At 37.0% G+C, this 23629-nt stretch overlaps 1 protein-coding gene across 16 annotated transcripts in view; it reads left to right on the top strand.

The window, feature by feature from the left end:
• Nucleotides 1-23629, top strand: part of LOC135112281 (protein unc-13 homolog D-like) — a 149296-nt gene that overhangs the window by 25692 nt on the left and 99975 nt on the right. For all 16 annotated transcript variants that reach the window (XM_064026570.1, XM_064026572.1, XM_064026579.1 and 13 more), the window contains 4 exons: nucleotides 8641-8749; nucleotides 16214-16258; nucleotides 22208-22337; nucleotides 22713-22862. In XM_064026570.1, coding sequence (XP_063882640.1) covers nucleotides 8641-8749; nucleotides 16214-16258; nucleotides 22208-22337; nucleotides 22713-22862 — 434 coding nt within the window. The remainder of the gene's footprint in view (nucleotides 1-8640; nucleotides 8750-16213; nucleotides 16259-22207; nucleotides 22338-22712; nucleotides 22863-23629) is intronic.

Raw genomic sequence — 23629 nt, 5'->3', positions numbered from 1 at the left:
TTTATCTCCTTTTGGAATGCCTTTGATTGCAGTTGTTTTATAATTACATTTTCAGCTTCTGACACTTCTGCTACATTTACTGGCTTATATGTGTTTCCCTTTACTTTAGTAGTGCCATCACCTTTTCCTCTGAAGCTGTTCAGAAGCTTGAGGCATACAGCAACTGCCCTCTTTGCTTTAAACCAATCAGAAAAATACTCAAGTCTTTCTAGTATATCTGTGGGCTGTTGTGTACCTACTGCATGGCATACAACTTTCTTCACTTCTGGATCATTCTCATTTATGACCTTGTACTGGGAATGGCTATCCATTTTGCTATGTTGCCAAAGGAATTCTGGGCCATTCCACCAGATCTTGCTATTGCACAATTCATCTGCTGTCATGCCTCTAGATGCATGATCTGCTGGGTTATACTGCGTCTCTACAAATTTCCACTGATCTGGTGAAGTGTGATCTCTTATTGTTTCTACTCTATTTGCAACATATACATGGAATCTCTTTGCTTCATTTGCAATGTAACCAAGGACTACTTTGCTGTCTGTCCAAAATACTTCTTCCACATTATTATACTCAAGTTCTCCCTTCAAGAGTTTATGGATTCTAACTGACACCACTGCTGCTGCTAGTTCTAGTCTGGGAATTGTTATGGTTTTTAGAGGTGTGACACGTGACTTTGCCATTACTAATGCACAATGAATTTGGCCAGTCTTGCTAATTAATCTAATATATGAGCACTGGCCATATCCCTCTTGACAGGCATCTGAAAAGTGATGGAGTTCAACCTTTTCTACTTCCCCAAAGTCATCAGGTTTGTAGCATCTAGGTACCTTTAACTGATCTAGTTTGTGCAGCTCATCCTTCCATTTTAACCATTTAGGTTTGACATAATCTGGCACCTCATCATCCCAATCAACTGCATTATTACATAATTCTTGTAAAATTTGCTTTCCAGTCAGTATGAGAGGTGACACTAGACCTAATGGATCATATATAGAGCTCACTGTTGACAGAATGCCTCTCCTGGTGAGTGGCTTGTCTTTCAGCTTTATTCTAAATTGAAATGTGCCAGATTCTATGCACCACTCAACTCCCAAAGTTCTTTCTATAGGCAGTGTGTCTTCATTCTTACTAAAATCCAAACTTTTAATTCCATCTGCTCTCTCATGAGGAGAAATTGCAGCTAATACAGCTTTGTTGTTTGACAAGAACTTATGAGGGTTAAAACCTCCCTTGTAACATAATTCTTTGCTCTGCTGAATAAGAGTGACAGCTTCATCCATTGTAGCTACTGACTTCAAACCATCATCAACATAAAAGTTGTTTCTTACAAACTTGGCTGCATCAGATCCACATCCATAGTCATCTGCAGCTTTCTTAAGAGCAAAGTTGGCTACACTTGGAGATGAAGTAGCTCCAAACAGGTGAGCTGTCATCCTGTATTCAGCTATATCATTATTAAGGTCACCATTTTCCCACCAAAGGAATCTTAACATGTCTCTGTGTTCTGGGTTGACCTTCACTTGATGATACATTGCTTCTATATCACATACAAGTGCAATCCTTTCTTGCCTAAACCTACACAACACTCCAATAAGTTTGTTGGTAAGGTCTGGGCCTTGTAACAGGTGACTGTTTAATGATTGGTTCCTGTAGTTTGCACTACAGTCAAAGACAACTCTCAACTTCTTTGGCTTTCTTGGATGATAGACTCCATGATGTGGAATGTACCAGACCTTACCATCATTCCTAACTAAATCCTTTGTCGGTACAACCTCTGCATAACCTTTTGTAATCATATCATCCATGAACACCTTGTAATCACCTTTGTGTTGATTATCCTTCTCAAGTTTAGCTCTTAACTTCTTGAGTCTCTGCTCTGCTAATAGTTTGTTGTTTGGAAGCTTGACGTTATCATCTTTAAGAGGAAGGGGCAACTCATAATGGCCATCCTTCAGCTGATGTACTCCTTCTTTCATCTTACTCATAAACCTTTTATCTTCATATGATAATGGAGTGTCAGCTGACTTTCTATCACTGAAGTCAAGTTCAAACATATCTCTCACTTGAGAAGGATTAATCATCTCTTTGGTTTTAGTAGGAACCACTAAGAAATTAACCCTCTTTTCTTCATTGATTTCTACTTCTTGTGTCACTGTTCTGTAGACTACCACTGTATCCTCCAATGGACTTGAATGGGGTGAGATTTTACCAATGATCCCCCAACCTAGCTCTGTCCTACGGGCATAGGGATGCTTCTTGCTATCACCTGCTATTTGCTCTTCTGTCATAATGGCTTCTGCACAATCAAGACCAATGAGAAGTCCTATGTCAATGTTTGGGTCATATTTCATTAGTTTGTCAGAGATTGCCTTTAAGTGGGGCCAGTCACAAGCAGTCTCGGGCCTTGGTATCTGACTCTGTCCAGCTGAAATGTTTTCTGTTGAATATGCTGAAGGGACTGATATTTCCACTTCTTCATTATAACCTCTTACTTTAAGTCCATGAATTTTGATAGAATCAGTGATTTGTTTTCCACTTATTGTGTGGATATTGAGTGACACTGATGGTCCACTAACTCCCAATTTATTCAGAGTGCTTTCCTTGATGAATGAAGCATCAGACTGCTCATCCAGCAGGGCATACACTAAAACTTTATTCTCTTCATTACTAACATGATGTAACCATACAGGAACTATCATGGTGTGCATGTCATGTGTCACTGATTCTGTAACTTTGACCTTATTGGCTACTACTGTGGGTTTATCATCTTTAGGCTGAGTTGCTTGTGCTGGCACCTTTTGGCTCTCAGTTCTTGTCATGTCATCATTGTGAAGAGCTGTGGGATGGTATCTCTGACATACTTTACAAACTTTCCTTCTTCTACAATCCTTTCCTTTGTGACCCATTTTTAGACACCCTGTACATAACCGTTTTTCTTTAGCAAATTTGTACCTAGTATTACCATCAAGTTTGGCAAATTCCTTGCAATCATCTAAATCATGATCCTTTGTACAGTAGTGACAGAATTGTCCTTTCCTTTCCAGGTCCTTGGGATACTGTTTGTTGGCTTGTACATTTACTTTACTTTGGAATGACCACATTGGTTTTTCCTCAATTGCTTTAGCCATGAAAGTTCTACTCCCTCTATTCTTTGTCATGATGTTTGATTCCCTTGGTTTCCAATTGGTTGCCCATGTTTGAGTTTTGATCCAGTCATTTACTTCCCTACTTACTGAATTCCAGGAAAGAAATGGATTGCTTGCTCCTTTTGCTTCTTTCTGGACAAATTCACATAACATTTCAAAGGGTGGGTGGTGCTCTTCATTGCTACTAGAAGTGTTATTACTGTTAGTATCAAGATATATCATCGCTTGCTTTCTCCAGTCATGAACAACATGTTCAGGGAGTTTTGCTAGCACCTTTCTCTGCTCTCTAGGGTCATTCAGAAATGACAAATAAGAAGTGTGTTTCATTGCAGCTAAACAGCACTTCAAAAAATCTGAGAATGCTGTTAATGCTGGACCATTATGCGGAGAGATTGGTAGCCAATTCATTAACTTATTCGTGTAAGCATCAGCTATGATGCTTTTGTTTCCAAATCTATCACTAAGAGTTTTCTTTGCTTGCACATAGTCAGCATCAGAGTTAAAGTGCATTAACATTTTAATGGCATCCTTTGCCTCACCAGTTGTATACCTGTCTAAGTAGGCAAGTCTCTCTTTACCAATAGAAGTTTTAGACTCTACATAAGTTTCAAAGTTTTTCAACCAACTTGGAAATTCCATGGGTTCTCCATCAAAAGTGTTAGGCTCTATTGGAGGGAGGCTCCACTTGGGATCAGGTATGTTGATTGCAAAGGTTCCCCCAGGATGGGAAAAGGATTGATGATTCTGTCTCACATTATTCACATTATTAGGCATGTTGACATTATGAGTGTGTCTACGAGGGCTTGGTACAAGACTTTGAGCTGTAGGGTTGAGATTTATTACCTGAGGTTCACTAAATATTTGTCCATGTACTTCATTTGTCATCAATTCATTATCTCTATTGCAAGAAGAAGGTTTCTGTGGGTCATGGAATGTAACATATTTGTGAGGCATGGCATTATCACTTTGTTGATTTGCAATTACTTGTGCTTTCATTTCATTTTGTGACTCTATGTATTGTTGAAGATAACTTTGCTTCTCTACACTTTCATCATTACCTGGAAGCATTTTTACTTCTTCTTCAACTAAGCTAAGAGCATTAAGTTCTGCACTAGCAACAGCTAAATCTCTCTCTTTCTTTTTCTTTGAGAACATTGCTTCTGCCTCTGCTTTTGTCTTAGCTAACATAACTTCTGCCTCTGCTTTTGTCTTAGCTAACATAACTTCTGCCTCTGCTAAGCTATCATGATATTCCATTTCCTTTCTAAGTCTGGTTACCTTTGCTGCTACTTCTTGCTTTCTTTGTGCTGCTGATGAATGTGATGAAGTAGATGAGACTCTAGAATGCCTAGACCGTTTGCTAGAACAAATTGATCCTCTGTCATTCTTTAACTCTTTTCTTTTACATTCTATACTTTCTAATATTTCATGGTGAACTTGTTGATTGTGTTCCAGCTCTTCATTTAGCTCCTCTGACCTTTCTGGCTCTAGTTCCACCAGCTTTGTGTATTCCACATAATACTGATGAAATGCCTCTATTACTTCACTTGACATGGGCTCTAATTCAAAGGGGCTAATTACAATTTTTAATCCTTTCTTAATTTTGCTGGTAACACTGCTCCATTTACGCTTACAGGACTCTGCTCTTCCTTTGGTTACACTGACTTGATATTCTCTTCCTTTATCGGTTGGCACTCGCTCCTTGACACTAACTTCTTCATTACAAGTTTGATCCCTGTCCACTTGCTCACCCTCACCTTCCCTAAGGCCATCTACGGCATTAATTTCCTCAGTATCAGACATATCTAACAACTTAATTGTGTCAATACTGAGACACTGAAAGAGCAATTAAATTACCACTCTTAATACTAGCTAATTGTGGGTAATTTTCACTTAGGCTACTCAATTCAGTGCACATACATAATATTATACTTTCTTGCCTGTGACCATGGGTTCTACAAAATGGTGGCGAGGCACAGTGGGTAGAAGGGAGTGGTTGTCGTCAAGGGTAGAGCTGACCCCGGGGCCTCAGAGGTCAACCTTTAGGTTTATGTCAGCGTCCCCTCGTCCTGTGACTCACTCTTGCTGCGGTTTCACATGGAGCCAATTTCTTGCTTGTAGGCCGAGTTCTTACTGTAGCCGCACCGGCTGGGCATCAATTGGCTCTCAGGTGATCTGTTTTACTGATCACACCCATCATCGTAGGGTCGAGGAAAGGCATTTCTCTCTCTGACGTTTATTGATGAGGTAGGCATGACCGTAAGAACTGCGAACAAGTTCTCGGTCTCAATTTCTTACAAAATAACATTATACACTGATATTAAACACTTTCAACATATTACAATATTCATTAACAATACATGCAATTGACTTAGCACTATGACAATCAGTTTTAACTACAAAATTAAAGTATTTACCTCGGTCACCATCCTGCCCGTCTTTGTCTGAGCGCAACTTGGCCGTGAGTGATGCCCGCAGGCGACTAGCAGGTTAACCCCACACTACTAACAAGTGAGCATCGGCTTCGGTGCTTAATATAGCATTAAATACTGATACTCACACATATTACACGTTTTCATGCAAATAGAAAACTATTGAACATTTCACTTACGAGTATATATGCCGAGGAATAATGCCGTGAGGTACATACGCTTTACATACAGTAACATTCTCTCATCCCCTATTCTGTTCACCTCTCTAATGCAAGAATTAACCAGTATTCTCAATCATTCATCCTCTCTCTGGTAAACTCTGGAACTCCCTCCCTGTTTCTGTATTTCCACCTTCTTATGACTTTAACTCTTTCAACAGGGAGGTTTCAAGACACTTATTTTGTAACTTCTGACTAATACTTTTGACTCTGTACAGACTTTTTTTTTTGGTTGCAATTTTTGTTGCCCTTGGCTGGTGCCCCTCCTACATAAGAAAAAAAAAAAAAAAAAGGGGGCCTTATCTGTCTATGTATGGAATATGCTTCACATGTATGGGGGGGATCCTCTCACACTGCTATTTTAGACTGGATGAAATGGAAAGCTTTTCTTCTTATCATCTTTTTTTTTTTTTTAACTGATTGTCTTCAGCCTCTTTCTCATTGCTGCAATGTTGTGTTTCTTGCTATCCTTTATCGCTGCTTTCATGCTAACTGCTCTTCTGATCATTCTAACTGCATGCCTCCCTTCCTCCTGTGGCCTCACTGCACAAGACTCTTCTTTCTCTCATCCCTATTCTGTCCGCCTCTCTAATGCAAGAGTTAACCAGTATTCTCAGTCATTCATCCCTTTCTCTGGTAAACTCTGGAACTCCCTGCCTGCTTCTGTGTTTCCACCTTCCTAAGACTTGAATTCCTTCAAGAGGGAGGTTTAAAGACACATTTTTTTTTTTTTAATCATTCTATCTGACATCTCTGGCATTAAATGGTCATTTTTTCTATCCAATATTTTTGTTGCCATTGGCCTGTAGCACTCATACATAAAAAAAAATAAATAAATAAAATAAATAAATAAATAATTAAATAAGGTATACAATGTTCCCCCGCTTATTCACTGTTCGGTTTTCATGATAAGCTAATTGTGGTCTTGCATATTCCCATATTTTTTACACATATCCCTGCTGGCTCTGTCTTTCAGGCCAAAAAAAGCCTGGTTAATTCTTTAAATTTTCATAAATTATAGTAAACCCTTGATATACTGAACACATACAAGGTGTAATGCGAGTTTCTGCAAATACTGAAAGAGGTGAAAGAACGTGTAATTCTAAGTAGAAAATGTTCTATACACATATGCATTTTAAGGCTTTGTTTACCTGTCAGAGGAGTTGAAAATGTATGGGTGTACTATGCGTGTAGCTATGAGGTGATGGACAGATGATGGCATTGTCACAGCCTCAGAGGTGTCACTTGCTCAAATTACAAATGTTTTTATCTTATTTTTTACAGGCTGTGGAATGTTGCAGTATCTTTTAGCTTGACAAATGTTGTTAAAAAGCATGTAATTTACCAATAAGCATTACGCAATAACATTATTGCTGTGATTAAAAGTATTCCTGTAAAATGCTACATGGCATAATCACTCAGCAGTTTACAAGGTCACTCATACTCGCTCCTCCCCCTCCTTTGCTTTGATGATGCCATGTAGCATTTTACAGGAGTACTTTTAATCACTACAATAATATTGTCGTGTAATGCTTATTGGTAAATTACATGCTTTTTAATACCGTTTGTCTTGTTACAAGATACTGTAATATTCCACAGCCTGCAGAAAATAAGATAAAACCATTCGTAATTTGAGCAAGTGGCACCTCTGAGGCTGTGACAATGCAACTGTCTGTCCATCACCTCATAGCTACACGCATAGTACACCCATACATTTTCAACTCCTCTGACAGGTAAACAAAGCCTTACAATGCATATGCGTATAGAACATTTTCTACTTAGAATTACATGTTCTTTCACCTCTTTCAGTATTTGCAGAAACTCGCGTTACACCCTGTATAGGGGAGGGTGGGTCACTAAGACGAAAATTTGCCATATCCAGAGAGAGAGAGAGAGAGAGAGAGAGAGAGAGAGAGAGAGAGAGAGAGAGAGAGAGAGTTCTCTGGCTGTGTGTGTCAGCCAGTGACCTTGAGGATGGCTGATGAAGCAATGTGCTCTCTCCCTCTCACATAAGTTAACATATATATATATATATATAGAGAGAGAGAGAGAGAGAGAGAGAGAGAGAGAGAGAGAGAGAGAGAGAGAGAGAGAGAGAGTTCTGGCTGTGTGTGTCAGCCAGTGACCTTGTCAATGGCTGATGATGCAACTCTCTCTCTCTCTCTCTCTCTCTCTCTCTCTCTCTCTCTCTCTCTCTCTCTCTCTCTCTCAACACACACACACACACACACACACACACACACAGAGAGAGAGAGAGAGAGAGAGAGAGAGAGAGAGAGAGAGAGAGAGAGGCGGAGGCAGGTAGCAGCCTTAAAGGGGTCATTGTACCCAAATTCAGTAGAGGTTTGTTATATCGGGATTTTATTGTGTGTATATATATATATATATATATATATATATATATATATATATATATATATATATATATATATATATATATATATATATATATATATATATATGTATATGTATATATATATATATATATATATATATATATATATATATATATATATATATATATATATATATATATATATATAGTTTAATCCTCTTTCATTTTACAGTGTGCTGTATTTTTTAAAATTAATATATTATGTACTATAATAATTATCTATGTATAATAATTGCTTTCATTGTATGTTTAATAAGCGTGAGATGTATATTTTATGATTTAAACTATAAACATTGGTACTGCTAAGCCTTGTAGGGGTGGTTTCCCATAATAGTGGATTTTTGTTATTTGTGGGAGGCTTTGGAATGCGACTCACGAATAGCAGGGGAACACTGTAGTCTCTATTATCTATGACTTGTGACTCTTTCTGATTCTTTGTACTTTTGCAGAGACTAGTCATCCCTACTGCATTGTGCGGGTGTCAGGGAGCAATGAGACCTTCAAGACACGGGTACTGACTGACACACTGGCCCCAGTGTGGGAGTCACAGTTCTCCATGTGAGTGCATATGTCTGGCCTTAATTGCAAACCAATCAAGATATTTTGTTATACTGCCATCTCTAAACAGTATACTATAAGCTAGACACTGGAAAGTTCTTTTATTCCTTCTGTTCTTTTCTGTAGGTGCTTGTAAAGATCTTGTATTATGTCTTTTGTGCTGTGAACTGTTGGACATCACAATGTCACACTACAATAACAGTTTCTTTATTTGATCTCTATTGTAGATTCAGCTTCACTGTTATAATTCAGTGTGATTTTTTATATGTTTCAGTTACTGTACAAGTATGTATTTGATAATATCCTAGCGGCAATTAAGTGGACAGGGGAGACAGAATTAGATGGAGAGATGAGATAGGAAGTTTTGCTGGGGTGGCCTGGAACAGACAGGGCAGAAAACAGAGAGGAGTGTAAAAGCTGAGAGAGGCTTTATCCTGTGGAATTATGGAGTGGATTGCATATTCATAGCTTGCACTTTAGCCTTATTGATGATTAAGGTGATTTTCTTTTTTCTTTTTTATGTAAGAGGGACACTGGCCAAGGGCAACAAAATTAGAAAAAAAAGGCCCACTGAAGTGCTGGTTCCCCCAAAATCAGAAACCATAGTAAAAAAATAGTGTCTTTAAACTTCCCTCTTGAAAGTCATAGGAAAGAAAAAAATATAGAAGCAGACAGGGAGTTCCAGAGTTTACCAGAAAAGGGAATGAATGATTGAGAATACTGTTTAATTCTTGCATTAGAGAGGTGGACAAAATAGGGGTGAGAGAAAGTCTTGTGTTGCGTGGTCACAGGAGAATGGGAGGCATGCAGTTAGCAAGATCAAAAGAGTAGTTAGCATGAAAATAGCAGTAGAAAATAAACACTTTAAACACTTTATTATAGCCTTAGTTATAAAAAATACATGGATTTCTGTACAAAATTATGAGCAAACCTTTATAGTAAGCAAAGCTTTTCAGGCAAGGATATGGGAGGTATATGTAACAAAGTAATTTGAAATTAGAGATTATATCTAACTTTAGAAATATCTAATATACTAGGTAGGTAAGTTTTAAAAAAACATAAAATGAGAAAATATGGATAGTGAGATAATGAGATGAATATGATATTAAATGGGTAAAGTGGAATAAGTGTGGGTACACTGATATAAGGCAGTGGAAAATAGGAATTGTGAGAGTAGATGAATATTGATACATTGTGAAATATAGTGTCATGTCATCAGCAAAGAGAATGACATTTGCATGATTAAATACTGCTACAATGTCATTGATATAAATAAGAAATAGTATCATCCCCAAGACACTTCCTTGTGGGACACCAGTTGATATGTTTCTTTGTGTGGACTTCTACCCATCAAGAATCATGCATTGGGATCTACCAGTTAAATAGGTGCTGAACCAGGAATGTATACTGCCTCATGTGCCATAATAATGCAGTTTTTGCAGAAATATATTGTGGTTGACAGTATCAAATGCTTTGGAAAAATCAACAAAAATAGATAATACTGATGATTTGTCATCAAGAGATGAATAAAGATGGGAGGTGAATTTACTTAAAGCATAAGTGTTGAAACCTGTTCTGAATTCATATTGAGAATCACTTAAGATATTGTTTTTATCCAGATATGACATAAGTTCAGTTTTCATAAGAGTTGCAAATATTTTAGAGAAGATAGATAGGATGGAAATAGGGCGATAGTTATTTGAATAATTTTTGCAACCAGATTTGTGTATTGGTGTGATATTTGCATTTTTTCAGGTTTGATGGGAATTTACCAGAAGTAGTAGATTGGTTGAACAGTAAAGCAATGGGGTTGGCAGTGTGTGCTGAATTATGTTTTAATAAAGTGACAGGAATCTCATCACCATTTGATTTCTTATTCTTTAGAATTTTTATTATATTTATGATGTCAACAGCAGTAACTGGACGAACAGACATTGAGTTAGGATAGTTGCCTTGTAAGTAGTCAACAGCATTTCTATTAGCCAGTGTAGAGTATTATTTACTTTGGTTGCTACTTCACTGAAATGTTCATTGAGGGCTTCTGCAATTTGAGGATTACTATGTGTTATATTATTATGATTTAAGTTAGAGATGCCTGTTTTAGACATTTGTTTGCCTGATATTTAATTGATAGTCTGCCAGATTTTTTTGGTGTTATTTCTGAAAGTGCTAAAGATATTCATGTAGTAATTAGTTTTAACTGACCTTATTACTTGTGTCACTTGATTTCGATATTGTGTGTATGTATTATGGTCCACAGTCCGTGATTTATAGATTTTAAAAGGTTTACTTTTGTGTTTCATACTAGGTGTTAACCATGGATTATTGAGTCTTTTGGCTGACACATATTTTGTCACTTTGGGAAAATATTTATTGTTTAGGTTATTGAGTATTTTGGTAAAATTGTCAAAGTTTTCATCCATATCATTAGAGACAAGGGCATCATTCCAGTCAATAGTAGCAAGGTTTGAGGTGAAGTTATTGTGCTTAAGTCTGTCAAAGGTTCTGTAGGTTAATTTGTGTTTACTAGATGGGTCTGACATTAGAGATATCTTTATGAAAACTGGGAGGTGGTCTGATATTGGGTGATGAATAACTCCTGAGGTAGACAGTGGTCCATATATGATTGAGAAGTGAGGGATTAGGATTGTCAGGAAATCTGGTAGGGTGAGAAATATGTGGAAAGTAGTTAAGTGTTTGCATGGTATTCAGAAGTAATTTGTTGGGTGATGGGAAGTATGTTCTAATAGGTTAATGTTGAAATCACCAATGAGAATGGTGTTGTTTCTTGAGGAGTTCAGGACAAGAATGTCAAATAGCAAGAAATACAACACTAGCGATGAAAGAGAGGCTGAAGACAGTCATTTATAAAACAAAATTCTTTTGATTCTACCCTGTCTAAAAGAGTAGTATGAGTAAAGCGTACTCCATACATGGATAGATAAGTGCCCTGTACAGAGTTAGCAGCTGTGGGGTGAGAAAAAATTGGTAGAGATAATTCAGAAGGCTTAATTTCATGGAAGTTTCTGGTTTAGATTACAAGTAAAGGACAGACTGAGGATGTTCAGTGTAGATTAGGGGGACCAGTGAGTGTTATTGAAAAAGAGGGGATAGTTATCTGGAAGGTTGTTTTGAGTTGATATAGAATTGAGTTTTTAGGCATTTAACAATAATAAGTTTGCTCTGCCATAATCATAAATTTTAGAGAGATCAGAAGTCAGGTGTTCTGTGGCTTTCTTGTGTGAGCTGTTTAATTTCTGAAGGGTTGGACGTTTATGAAAAGACATGGAAAAGTGCAGGGTGGTATCATCAATGTAGAAGTGGATGGGACAAGAAGTTTGGTTTAAAGGATCATGATGAATAATAGGAAGAGAGTGGTTGACTGGAAAGAACCCTGAGGAACACCACTGTTACTTGTCTTATGAAAAGAAAAGAACAGTGACAGTCTACCACAGCAGCAACAGAACAGTCAGAGGAAACTTAACATGAAGTTACAGAGAGGATAGAAGCCACACACACGTTTTGTGCCACACACTATCAAAAGCTTCTGATGTGTCTAAGGCAACAGCAAAAGTTTCACCAAAATCCCTAAAACAGGATGACCATGACTCATTAAAAAAAGCTAGATCACCAGTAGAGTGGCCACAATGGAATCCATACTGGTGATCAGATATAAGGTTGTGAAGTGATAGATGCTTGAGAATCTTCCTGTTGAGGATAGATGCAAAAATTTTAGCGAGACAGGAAATTAAAACAATACAATGATAGTTTGAGGGATTAGAGTGGTCACCCTTTTTTTGGAACAGGCTGAATGTAGGCAAACTTCTAGCAAGAAGGAAAGGTAGATGCTGATAGACAGAGTTGGAGGAGTTTGACAAGATGAAGTGCTAACATGGAGGCACAGTTTTGGAGAACAATAGGAGGGACCCCATCAGGTCCATAAGCCTTCTGAGTGTTGCCACAAGGATTTGTATTAGGGCCATTGTTATTTCTAATATATATCAATGACTTGGATAGTGGAATTAGTAGTGGTGTTAGTAAATTTGCAGATGACACAAAGACAGGTAGATTAATTAGGTCAGAATCGGATGCCATCGCCTTGCAGGCAGATTTAGATAGGATGAATGAATGGATGAACAGATGGCAAATGCAATTCAATATCAAGAAATGCAAAGTACTTAGCGTAGGTAGAGGAAACCCACACAGTAGGTACACATTAAACAACGAAACACTGGTAGGTACAGAGTACGAGAAAGATTTAGGAGTTATAGTTAGCTCTGAACTCCGTCTAGGAAAACAATGCATAGAGGCCACAAACAGGGCAAATAGGGTACTATGATTAATTTCTGGGAGTGTTAAAAGTAGAAAGCAGGAAGTAATATTAAAGTTATACTTGGCGCTGGTCAGACCTTGTCTAGACTATGCTGTGCAGTTCTGGTCCCCACATTACAGGAAAGATATAGGTAGGTCTATTAGAATCAGTATAGAGGAGAATGACTAGAAGGATACGGGATGAGGAGTATTCCTTACGAGGCGAGATTGAAGCTGTTAAATCTACATTCTTTAGAGAGATGTAGGTTAACCCTTTCCTTCCGGCGCTTAAATTATTTTCCCGTTTTGTATGACAGCTAAAAATGGTAAACCTAGAAATTGTCAGAAAATTGTTTGAATACTAATAATTATTTTCTCTTTGTTATTCTGAATACAATGATATACTTTGTAGCTCGATGTGACCTCTCAAAGTTGAGTTTATGCCTTATAAAGGATTCCTCCTCCTCCCGCTGTGTGATCCGTCATCCAGAAACAGCCCGGAGAGCGATGACGCGCCGTGTACACACACACACTCTCTCTCTCTCTCTCTCTCTCTCTCTCTCTCTCTCTCTCTCTCTCTCTCTCTCTCTCTCTCTCTCTCTCTCTCTCTCTCTCTCTCTCTCTCTCTCTCTCTCTCTCTCTCTCTCTCTCTCTCTCTCTCTCTCTCTCTCTCTCTCATCTTGGAGGGGAAATTGTACACTTCCAATGAGAGAGAGAGAGAGAGAGAGAGAGAGAGAGAGAGAGAGAGAGAGAGAGAGAGAGAGATTTCATCCCTTTTCATATCAAGTTTCAGGCAAATAACATTCTCTCTCTCTCTCTCTCTCTCTCTCTCTCTCTCTCTCTCTCTCTCTCTCTCTCTCTCTCTCTCTCTCTCTCTCTCTCTCTCTCTCTCTCTCTCTCTCTCTCTCTCTCTCTCTCTCTGACAAGTTACCTTCTACCATTTTATTATAAAATCGAAGATAATGAAAAAATTAACATGAAAAAATGATAGGTATCATCTCTCTGTTCTGACAAAACAGGTGAATCCTGTAAATCATTTTCCGAGTCCTCACTAATGTCTTTGCTTTCTTCAGCTTCTTCTAAATATTCACTGTCACTGTCTTCAAACTCAGAAGCACTGCTAAATACATATGTTGTGTCCTGCTCCATGGTGAGTTATGATCTGAGATCCTTGGCTCTTATCAGGATGTCTCTTCACACTTATCATGGTGCTTTCCACCCCGCGAGTGCTTTCCACCCTGCGGGTCGCTGGGGTTGCCAAGTGTCGCCCGGAGAAAGGGAAAATAGCTCAGTTACCGCTAAATTTCCAGAGCTAGTGACAACACTACATGTGGAAACATGCCAGACACTTCCACTCACACCATCTGACTCGAGAAACCGTGCTTGGACCTCAAAATTGAGGCGCGAAAATTCTTGATTACCGGTATGATCGCCGTCACTACGGACGCATTTTTGCAATCGTATATATACGATTGCCAGAAGGAAAGGGTTAAGAGGGGACCTGATAGAAGTCTTTAAGTGGTATAAGGGTTATAACAAGGGGGATGTAAGCAAAATTCTTAGGATTAGCAACCAGGGTAGAACAAGAAATAACGGGTTCAAGCTTGAAAAATTTAGGTTTAGGAAGGAGATAGGAAGAAATTGGTTCTCAAATAGAGTGGTAGATGAGTGGAATGGACTCAGTTATCATGTTGTTAATGCTAGGACATTAGGGAGCTTTAAGAGAAGATTAGATGGGTTTATGGATGGTATATTTCATACAGGGACTGCCACGTGTAAGCCTGATCGCTTCTTGCAGCTTCCCTTATTTCTTATGTTCTTATTATTCTTATGTTAAAGCCAGTGAGGGCATGGAAAATATCATTGTGAAGGATCTTAATGAGTAACATGAAGTAGTCGGAGGATAGAGGAGAGGGAGGAACAAGCCCAGACTCCTACTTTTTCCCTTGTGCCATTTTTACCCGTGCCATTTTTACACGTGCCATTTTTACCGTGACATTTTTACCTGTGCCATTTTTACCTGTGCCATTTTTACCTAAACTCGGTATGTACATCACAATAACTTTCCTTTTTTTTTTACTTCCTTTGATCTTAATCACAACACTCAAAGTTTCTGCCATTCCATCACTATATTCCACTTCCTCAACAACAATATCCTCTTTTGCAAATATCATCACTCCTCCTCCTCCTTTTCCTTTTCTGTCTCCTCCATGTGCAATGACCTTCCTTTCCAAATCTCACCTTTATTTTCTCTTTTAGTTTGGTTTCCATTAAGCATACTATGGTTTATTGTTCTTTAGGTGATCTTTAAGTTTCAATAGGCTTGACACCAAACCATCTATATTTGTATACATAATTTTTAAGCTTCCATGGCATCTTTGTGCCACCATTTCCTCACTTTCATTTCCACAACTTTCCAAATAAATCTTCTTGCTTTTTCCTGTGTTTTCTCCTCATTTTTTTTTACTGTGCCCTCTCAGTTTACTTCTCTCTTCTTCATTCATGTCTCTTTTTATCTATATTCCCCTCATTCCTTCTACTTTTGCCAATTTTCCTGTTCTTTGTAACATGTCTGCTGCTGTTTGTGACATGAATCTTATCTTCATTGGCCTTGTTCCATTTTCATCATACTTTCCAATCCTAAAAACCTCTTCAATTTGTTCAACTATCTTTTCTCCTTCCCCATGTCACTGCTCCCTTGTGTTATGACATAAAGAGAAACATTCACTGAGGGTCATTGGAAAGTTCACAGCACCCACTTATTCAGTACAAAACTGGTCCAGTGCTTGAGACCTCATTGGGAGTAATTATCATATTGACAGCTGTGTACTGTCTCCTCCATTAACCTGCCTTTACTTCCAGTGATGGAAAGATATCAGATTTTGTTAGGAGTTAAGAGTTTGTAAGTAGACTGGCAGCAGATCAGAGGATTTGAGATTGAGTTAGGATTTAAGATTAAGTTAAGACTTAAGATTGAATTAAGATCTAAGATTGCGTTTAGATTTTGTAAGGAGACTGCCAGCAGATCAGGAGGAGTTAAGATTAAGGAAAAACACAAAATAGGAGAAGTGAATGCAGCAGACTATTCAGCTTTCAATCTTGACTGTGCCTTGGATGCAGGATGTGTGGCTAAAAGAAAATTTTACTCAACAGGTGGATCCCAGCACGGCAGGACGCCAAGATTGCAGTAGAAGTGTGGTGGGTGCTGCCTACTGTATTATTGTTGTCAATAGTTAGTCATTCAAATGGCATGCCTTAGTATGCCTTCCATGTATGTACAGATGTATGTATGTGTCAGGTGTACACTCAGTGGCTATAAATTCATATATATATATATATATATATATATATATATATATATATATATATATATATATATATATATATATATATATATATATATATATATGTCCATGTTAATGTGGTAATGCTTCCATGAATATATATTTTTTTCCATGTTAATTTAGTAATGTTTCTGTGTATTTATGTATAAGTGTATGCATATAGTATGTTTAAGTGGTATGCTTTCCAAGTGTGTATTTATGCTTGTCATCAGCGGCTATAAATCTTTGGTTATTTTTTTTTTCATATTAAATTTGGTAATGCTTCTATGTGCATGTGCTTATATGTACATATACATAACATAGTAAACAGGAGGATTAAAACAAGCCTAGGTTAACTGATAAAAATATAGATAATGAATTGGAAGTGCATGTATGTATATGTATTGTCATGTTGTGACTACTACATACGTTGTTCTGTCCTCACCTCATTCTGCCCCTCCTCACTCCTGTTCTCATACCACGTAGCTCCTCTCATCTGTCCAACCACCACTACTGAAGCCTCAGCACTCCTCGACGTGCAACGTTGCCTCACCCTTGTCCCTCACTTCCCCGTCCTATCCCATTGTTTATGAGGCAGCCCCGTTTCACATCCTAGTCATTTCATTCCTGGACTCAGTGGCTCATGTTCCCCCCTGGATTTAGCTGCTGACTCTCACAAGGACATCACACCACTATCCTGCCTGTCCTGGCTGAGTATAGTGTGCACCATGTTTTTCCCCCGTGTCTTACAGTGTTAGGATTAGTTTTTAGTCTCAAGTTTGGTTAGGGTGTGTTTTCCCCTGTGTTTGTGTTATTATTTTTGTGTGTTTTTATGTTTAGGTTGGTTGTGGGTTTACTATTCTTGTGCATTTATGTATTATTGTTTCCATGTGTCTATTTGTTTATGTTATTAAATTCAAGTAAGGCTTACCACAGTTTTGACTACTGGACACCAAGCTTGTTCAACCTGTTAACCTTATCCCTTTACAACTTCCCTCCCTTTATTGTTATGTGTGTTGGGCTCCTTCAAGGTAGTCTTCTGCTTAAACTCCACAATCCAACCCTCGCTCATAACAATTGACAACCTTGACTGGACCCTTGTAACTTGTATTCATTGTTGAATGAGCCCCTTTTTCCTTCCCTTGTATGTTTTCCTATTACTATACGTAGCGAAATTTAAAGTCGCCTTTTGACTTTCACTCGCTCCCTTTTGTGGTTAAAATTGCTTTTGCTACTTTCACATTGGCATTTCATTACTGTGTTAGGAGAGGACAGCTATATAAGAACATGAGTCTTCATAGTGACACTTACCCATTGTTGTATGCGTACAGGCAGTTATGCAGTGAGTATTACTCCAACGTTGGGATTATCTGGATCTTTGTTAATGCTGTACCCTCACTGTGCGGAGATCATTATTTCTGTTGTGTTCAACTTAGGGCTTCTAGTTAGTTCTGAGCTCCTCTGCTCCTCCTTAACGTATCAGATTCTCAGTACTGCTCATGACCCTCAAGAAATTGGAGTAATCCAGATCTTGTGTCAGTGCCGTAACTCTCCACTTCCTCTTTCAAGTCTTATCGTGACAGTACTTGTAAGTGTTTTTTGGTTGAGTATAACTTGGGGAATTTTCCAGGATTGTCTGAGCCACTCCAAGGGTTGGAGTTTAAGCAGAAGACTACCTTGAAGGAGCCCAACATATGCAACAATTAAGGGAGGGAAGTTGTAAAGGGATAAGATTAACAGGTTGGTGTGCAGTAGTCAAAACAGTGGTAACCCTTACTTGAATTGTTTGAGCCCTTTCCAGCTGTTTGGATAAGTTTGGAGTTTATATTTTACTCCTGCATTGTGTGGCAGGAGTGGTGACCTTGAGCTAGTAATTGTTCATGACTCATGAGTGACCTGGACTTGTTTATTTTTGCCTTTCACTAGGCTATAGATGTAGCTTAGGGAAAGCTTCCCTGAGATTGAGTGTTAGCTGTGAGAGGGGCTGAGGTTGAATTACAACAATTAGTTCATAGAAATGTAGATAGTGAAGAAGTGTGTATATATGGATGTATATAATAATAATGATAATAATAATAATAATAATAATAATAATAATAATAATAATAATAATAATGATAATGATAATAATAGTAATAATAATAACAATGATAATAATAATAATAATAATAATAATAATAATAATAATAAAAATAATAATAATAATAATAATGATTGCAGTGATAATAATAACAATAATAATGATAATATTTTCCTGTGCTTGTCCAAAGTGTAAAAGAGAAAAATATCAATTTAAAAGATTAAAAAAAAAAACATTGTCAGTCATAGGTGGGCACAATAACGGAAAAGATTGATCCTGAGAACCAGTAAATTGATAATGATAACTTTATCAGCGAGAACTGATAATCAATAACGGGTGATAAATTTATCACCCAATAGCTGACATTGGCTAAGATAACTCCAGAGTCATCTGGAAGCTGGGCTATGAATCCCATATACTAGTAGCTTCTGTAATAATATGGTGTGTGAGATGGTATCAAATGCTTTAGTTAAGTCACAGAAAATAGTTATTTAATGCATTTTGTTATCTAAAGCTGTGTAGATACATTGAGTGAAGTGGTGAAGTGCTAGTTCTGTGGATCTGTGTGGCTGGAACCCATACTGGGACTCTGACAATAGGGAATACTGAGTTAGATATATAACTAGTTTATTTGATGTTTTTTTCAAAGGTTTTGCTGAAACTTGATAGAATTGCAGTTGTCTGTAGTTTGAATATTTGATTGAATCACCTCTTTAATATATTAGAATTACTGTTAATTTACATTTAGGGAGCCGCCGTGGTACAGTGGTCCCGCGTGCGCTTTGGGGGCCAAGTGGTCATCAGGCGCACGGGTTCGAATCCTGGCTACGGTCCGAGGGTAGGAAGGGCATCCACTTGGGGTAACGGTTCCCAAATGCCAAATCCAAAAGTCCTTCATCAGGAGGCACCGTCTCAGCCCTAACAGACTAGGGAAAACTAGACGTTAAAAAAAAAAAAAAAAAAAAACTGTTAATTTACATTTAAGTCACCCATAAAGTAACATAGTTTATTTTCTGATTTGGTAATCTGTACTTAGGAAATGATCTCTCTTTAAAAAATTTATTTATTGTGTACTAAAGGAATGGAGATATTTAATTTCTTCATTGTTTCATAATTTTCATATGTATTTCGTCATGCCCAAGGGAAGTTGAATTGAGCTTATGAATAACCTTATTTATTTCAGAAACGGTTGTTGGCCTCAAATAAAACAAAAAGTTAGTAGGTTCAGGAAGAAAATTTTGATATGGAACAGTGGGTGTTTATCTCATTTGTGGTAGGGTATTGGTGATCTTGCTAAAATATTCATTGAATCCTTCTACTATGTTACTACTGTTTGTGTATGTTGGGTTGTGTGCACCATGGAGGGTGATAGTACAGGGTTCTTGTTTCTGCCCATGACTTTATTAATAATTCCCAGAGTTTTCTTTGTATTGCCTAATGATTCTTCAAATTTAGATGTGCAATAATTTTCTTTGACTGCTTTTATTATTGCTGTAAGTTGATTCCGGTATCTTTTAAAAGAAGCTTTTTAAGTTAAAGGCTATTTAGCAGATAGTTTTTGTAGCTTGTTTTGGTGTCTAATTGAGGTCTTTATAGCTGGAATGATATATGGCTTTTCAAAAGCATTTTTTTTTACTTTAATTAATTTGTCTTTATTATATAGATTAGTATACGAGTGTATATATATATATATATATATATATATATATATATATATATATATATATATATATATATATATATATATATATAGATTAGTAAATTTTTCATATAAATTTCAAAACAGTTATGAACTTTTAACATTTACTTCAGTAAACCACTTGTAGTTTGTCAAATCTGTTTTGAATGCATTAATTGAGTGATCTCTGAATATTCTTATGGTTTTAGTAATGTCTGAGCAGTGAGCATTGTGTTGTGGTACTGTGAAGGAACTAAAGACTGGAAAGTGATTGTTTATGGAACTATATTATGCTGCTGGTTTTATAATTTTGCAAGTTGTTAGTTGGTTGTGGTCAATTAGTGATACTGATTTACTTGTTACATGTGTGGGTTTCAAAATATCACGAAAATATGAAAACGAATAGAATAAGTTCAGCAGCTCATTAACATTCGAATCTTCTTGCTTAAGATTTCCATTTAAGTCACCCATAAAAGTAACATGGTTTATTTTCTGATTTGGTAAGTTCTAAAAGTTGTTCTAGGGTGGGTATAAAGTCTTGAATATTCTTATTTGGTGGTCTGCATACTGTTTCAACTAAAAACGAGTTAGGTGTGGAACATGATTCAGTGTGTCAACTGAATAGCTAAATCCTGTCTCATCACCCCCTTCATATTCTTAGTAGTGTAAAGAGCCAAATGTCCAACCTTAGTAGTTTTGTTTTTAAAAAATGCACTAGTCACTCAAGTTGTATAGTCAAGCAGTGTGGTCAGTGAATTGTTTCACAAAACTTTGATATTGAACATGGTTTCAGCTGTGTCTAAACACTGATCAAAGAAATTGTCCATGTGAAGAGATAAACCACATATGTTAAAGGATAATATCTTTAAATATGATGTTGAAAGCATGCTCTTTAACACTAGATCATCATATAATTGGTAATTACATAGTGGCTCCTTGAGGCCTTGGTTAATGAGATAATTGTCTAAAACATGGTTATCATCACAATGATAAAATGGGTGAAAAGTCATGCTGTTAATGACACTTAAAGGATGCTTATGTTCAGCTATAAAATTAAGAGCATTTATCAATTGTATATCATTTAAATCATAAAAAGGTAAATGGTGTTCTAAAGACATAAGTTATAGGTAATACATTTGGTTACAAATATTAGCAGTTTATATGTTGATTCATTATTTCTTAGACTTAGATGTTGAGTTAGAAGTAGATGAATCTCTAGTGTTGTACTTATGTGATGTGCGTAGTGAAGCTCCAGTAGGAGATGGTTGACTGTGGCCTGTACCACCTTTTGCAGGTGGTGATAATGAGCAAAACTTGGGATGATTAGAGGGTACTGTATATATTTGTTGTGTTATCTGAAATGCAGTAGTGCAAACGTGCTTATTTAGATGTTTTTTTTATTTTTATTATGTAATTTTTTATATTGTTTTCTAGTTCCTTGGAACTAATTAATTTTTTTGCACTGGTTCTTCAGCTGCCATAATGCACATTTGCCATAACGAAAACTATATTGTTTGTTGTCGTGTAGCCTACTGCATTTTAAATAAGAAAAATTGATAAATCTAAATCTTTATATTTATCTTTATCTTAGAAAACTTCAAAAAATCTTAGAAAACTTCAAGTTCATCATTTATCCTGTCTCTTCACTAATGAAAAGTACTGTTTTAAGGAAAATAACTACATTTGATTCTGAAAGTTTAAAACTTGAACATGATCATGTTCCAAAAATTAAAATTATCAATTATTGCTAGTTTGGAACTGTTACCAATGAATTGGTAATGTGGGAAAAATAATTACTGGATAACCGATAGCCCAATATTGTTATCACGATAATATATCGTGACAATGCCCACCTATGCTATCAGTTATGCATATCTCTGAAACAACATAAGAAAGAAAAAAATTCATCCACATCTCGAATTTTTCACTTACTGAATCACATATTTACCTAGACCATACACTACTGATTTCCTGTGTGTTATAGTGAATAGGAAGGTTAAAACACAGATTAATTGATATATAAATAGATAATGAACAGGAAGGTTGAAATCTTCATGGCTTTCCAGGCATGACCCGCAGGAAGGAGGGGTGGAGCACTTCAGTGTGAGGGACATCAGGGAGCTGAGTCGCCTGGTCCGTGGTGCAACTTCCAAAGAGATGAGGAACTTGCTGGGATCTGTAATTTTGCCCCTCGCTGTATGTCCTGGCAGTTCAGTCCTTGAAGAATTATTGTTTCTTGTTATATACTTTGAGAAAAAAGCTATCATTCTTAATTTTGTTATCAATGATATTTTGCTGGTTATCTTATTGCAGTGTATTTATTCACTGTAGTTATGCTGTAATATGTATACTAATGATAGAATATTTAGTGGACAATGATTTTTAAGACTAGTTTATTCATGTAACTTTTTCATCTGCTTAGTTTATGTACGTAGATTATTACAAGATTTTATGGTTTTGTCATTGATTTTTATGTTTAGGTTGAGGTTAATCCTTTATCATAGGACTTAAATGAAAAAAAATTGCATATTGTTTAATATTTTATTGTGTGTTATTTCCCTGTAACTGTAGGATATGAAGGAACAGAGCACTGAGGGCTGGTATCACCTTAGCAAGAGTCGAGAAGAGGAGTGCAATCAAATGTCATCCAGGGAAAGCTTCAAGGCAAACAAGAAGAGAGGGAGTGTGCGCTTAACTCTAAGAGTGGCAACTGTAGCACAGGTGAGTATGGTATGATTCAGCACTGCCTGTTCAGTGGTGCTGTTTCAGAGCCAGGCCAACAAGATCATTCAGTGAATAACTATCCTTTACTGTAGCAAGGAATTGGCAGACCATAACTTGCAAACTAGTGGTGAATTAGTAACTGGTAGAATCTTTGAGGAGAGAACAGTCCCACTTATTACTAGGAAACCAAAAGAAGGCATCACATCTTACTTGTCTGGTTAACAATAACTGCTGCCTACGTCCTTGCTCACATCTGTATGAAGGCTTCTTCTGCTTTACAATTGAGTTATGTTCCTCAAAAACCAAATGCATATTGGATGCTTGTATAACACTTTCGTAATGACTGAATTTTTACTTGCAAGCTCCTGGAATTGACTTGTGTGGAGAGTTCATCTGCTTTTGAATTGGTTTTAAAACAACTGTCTTGATTGTCAGTTTTATAGAGGTGCAAAGAGAAGACAACTATTGTTTTTTTTTATATAGGAGGGACACTAGCCAAGGGCAACAAAAATCCAATAAAAAAATAAAAAAAACAATGAGATGCCTGTCCCATAAAAGGGTCCAAATCGGTAGTAAAAAATTGAAGGTTAAGTGTCTTGAAACCTCCCTTTTGAAGGAATTCAAGTCATAAGAAGGTGGAAATACAGAAGCTGGGAGGGAGTTCCAGAGTTTACTAGAGAAAGTGATGAATGATTGAGAATACTGGTTAGCTCTCGCATTGGAGAGGTGGACAGAATAGGGGTGAGAGAAAGAAGAAAGTCTTG

Source organism: Scylla paramamosain, chromosome 23 (genome assembly GCF_035594125.1).
Source record: "Scylla paramamosain isolate STU-SP2022 chromosome 23, ASM3559412v1, whole genome shotgun sequence".
In the NCBI taxonomy this organism is placed as follows: domain Eukaryota; kingdom Metazoa; phylum Arthropoda; class Malacostraca; order Decapoda; family Portunidae; genus Scylla; species Scylla paramamosain.
This window is presented reverse-complemented; position numbering and strand designations above follow the sequence as displayed.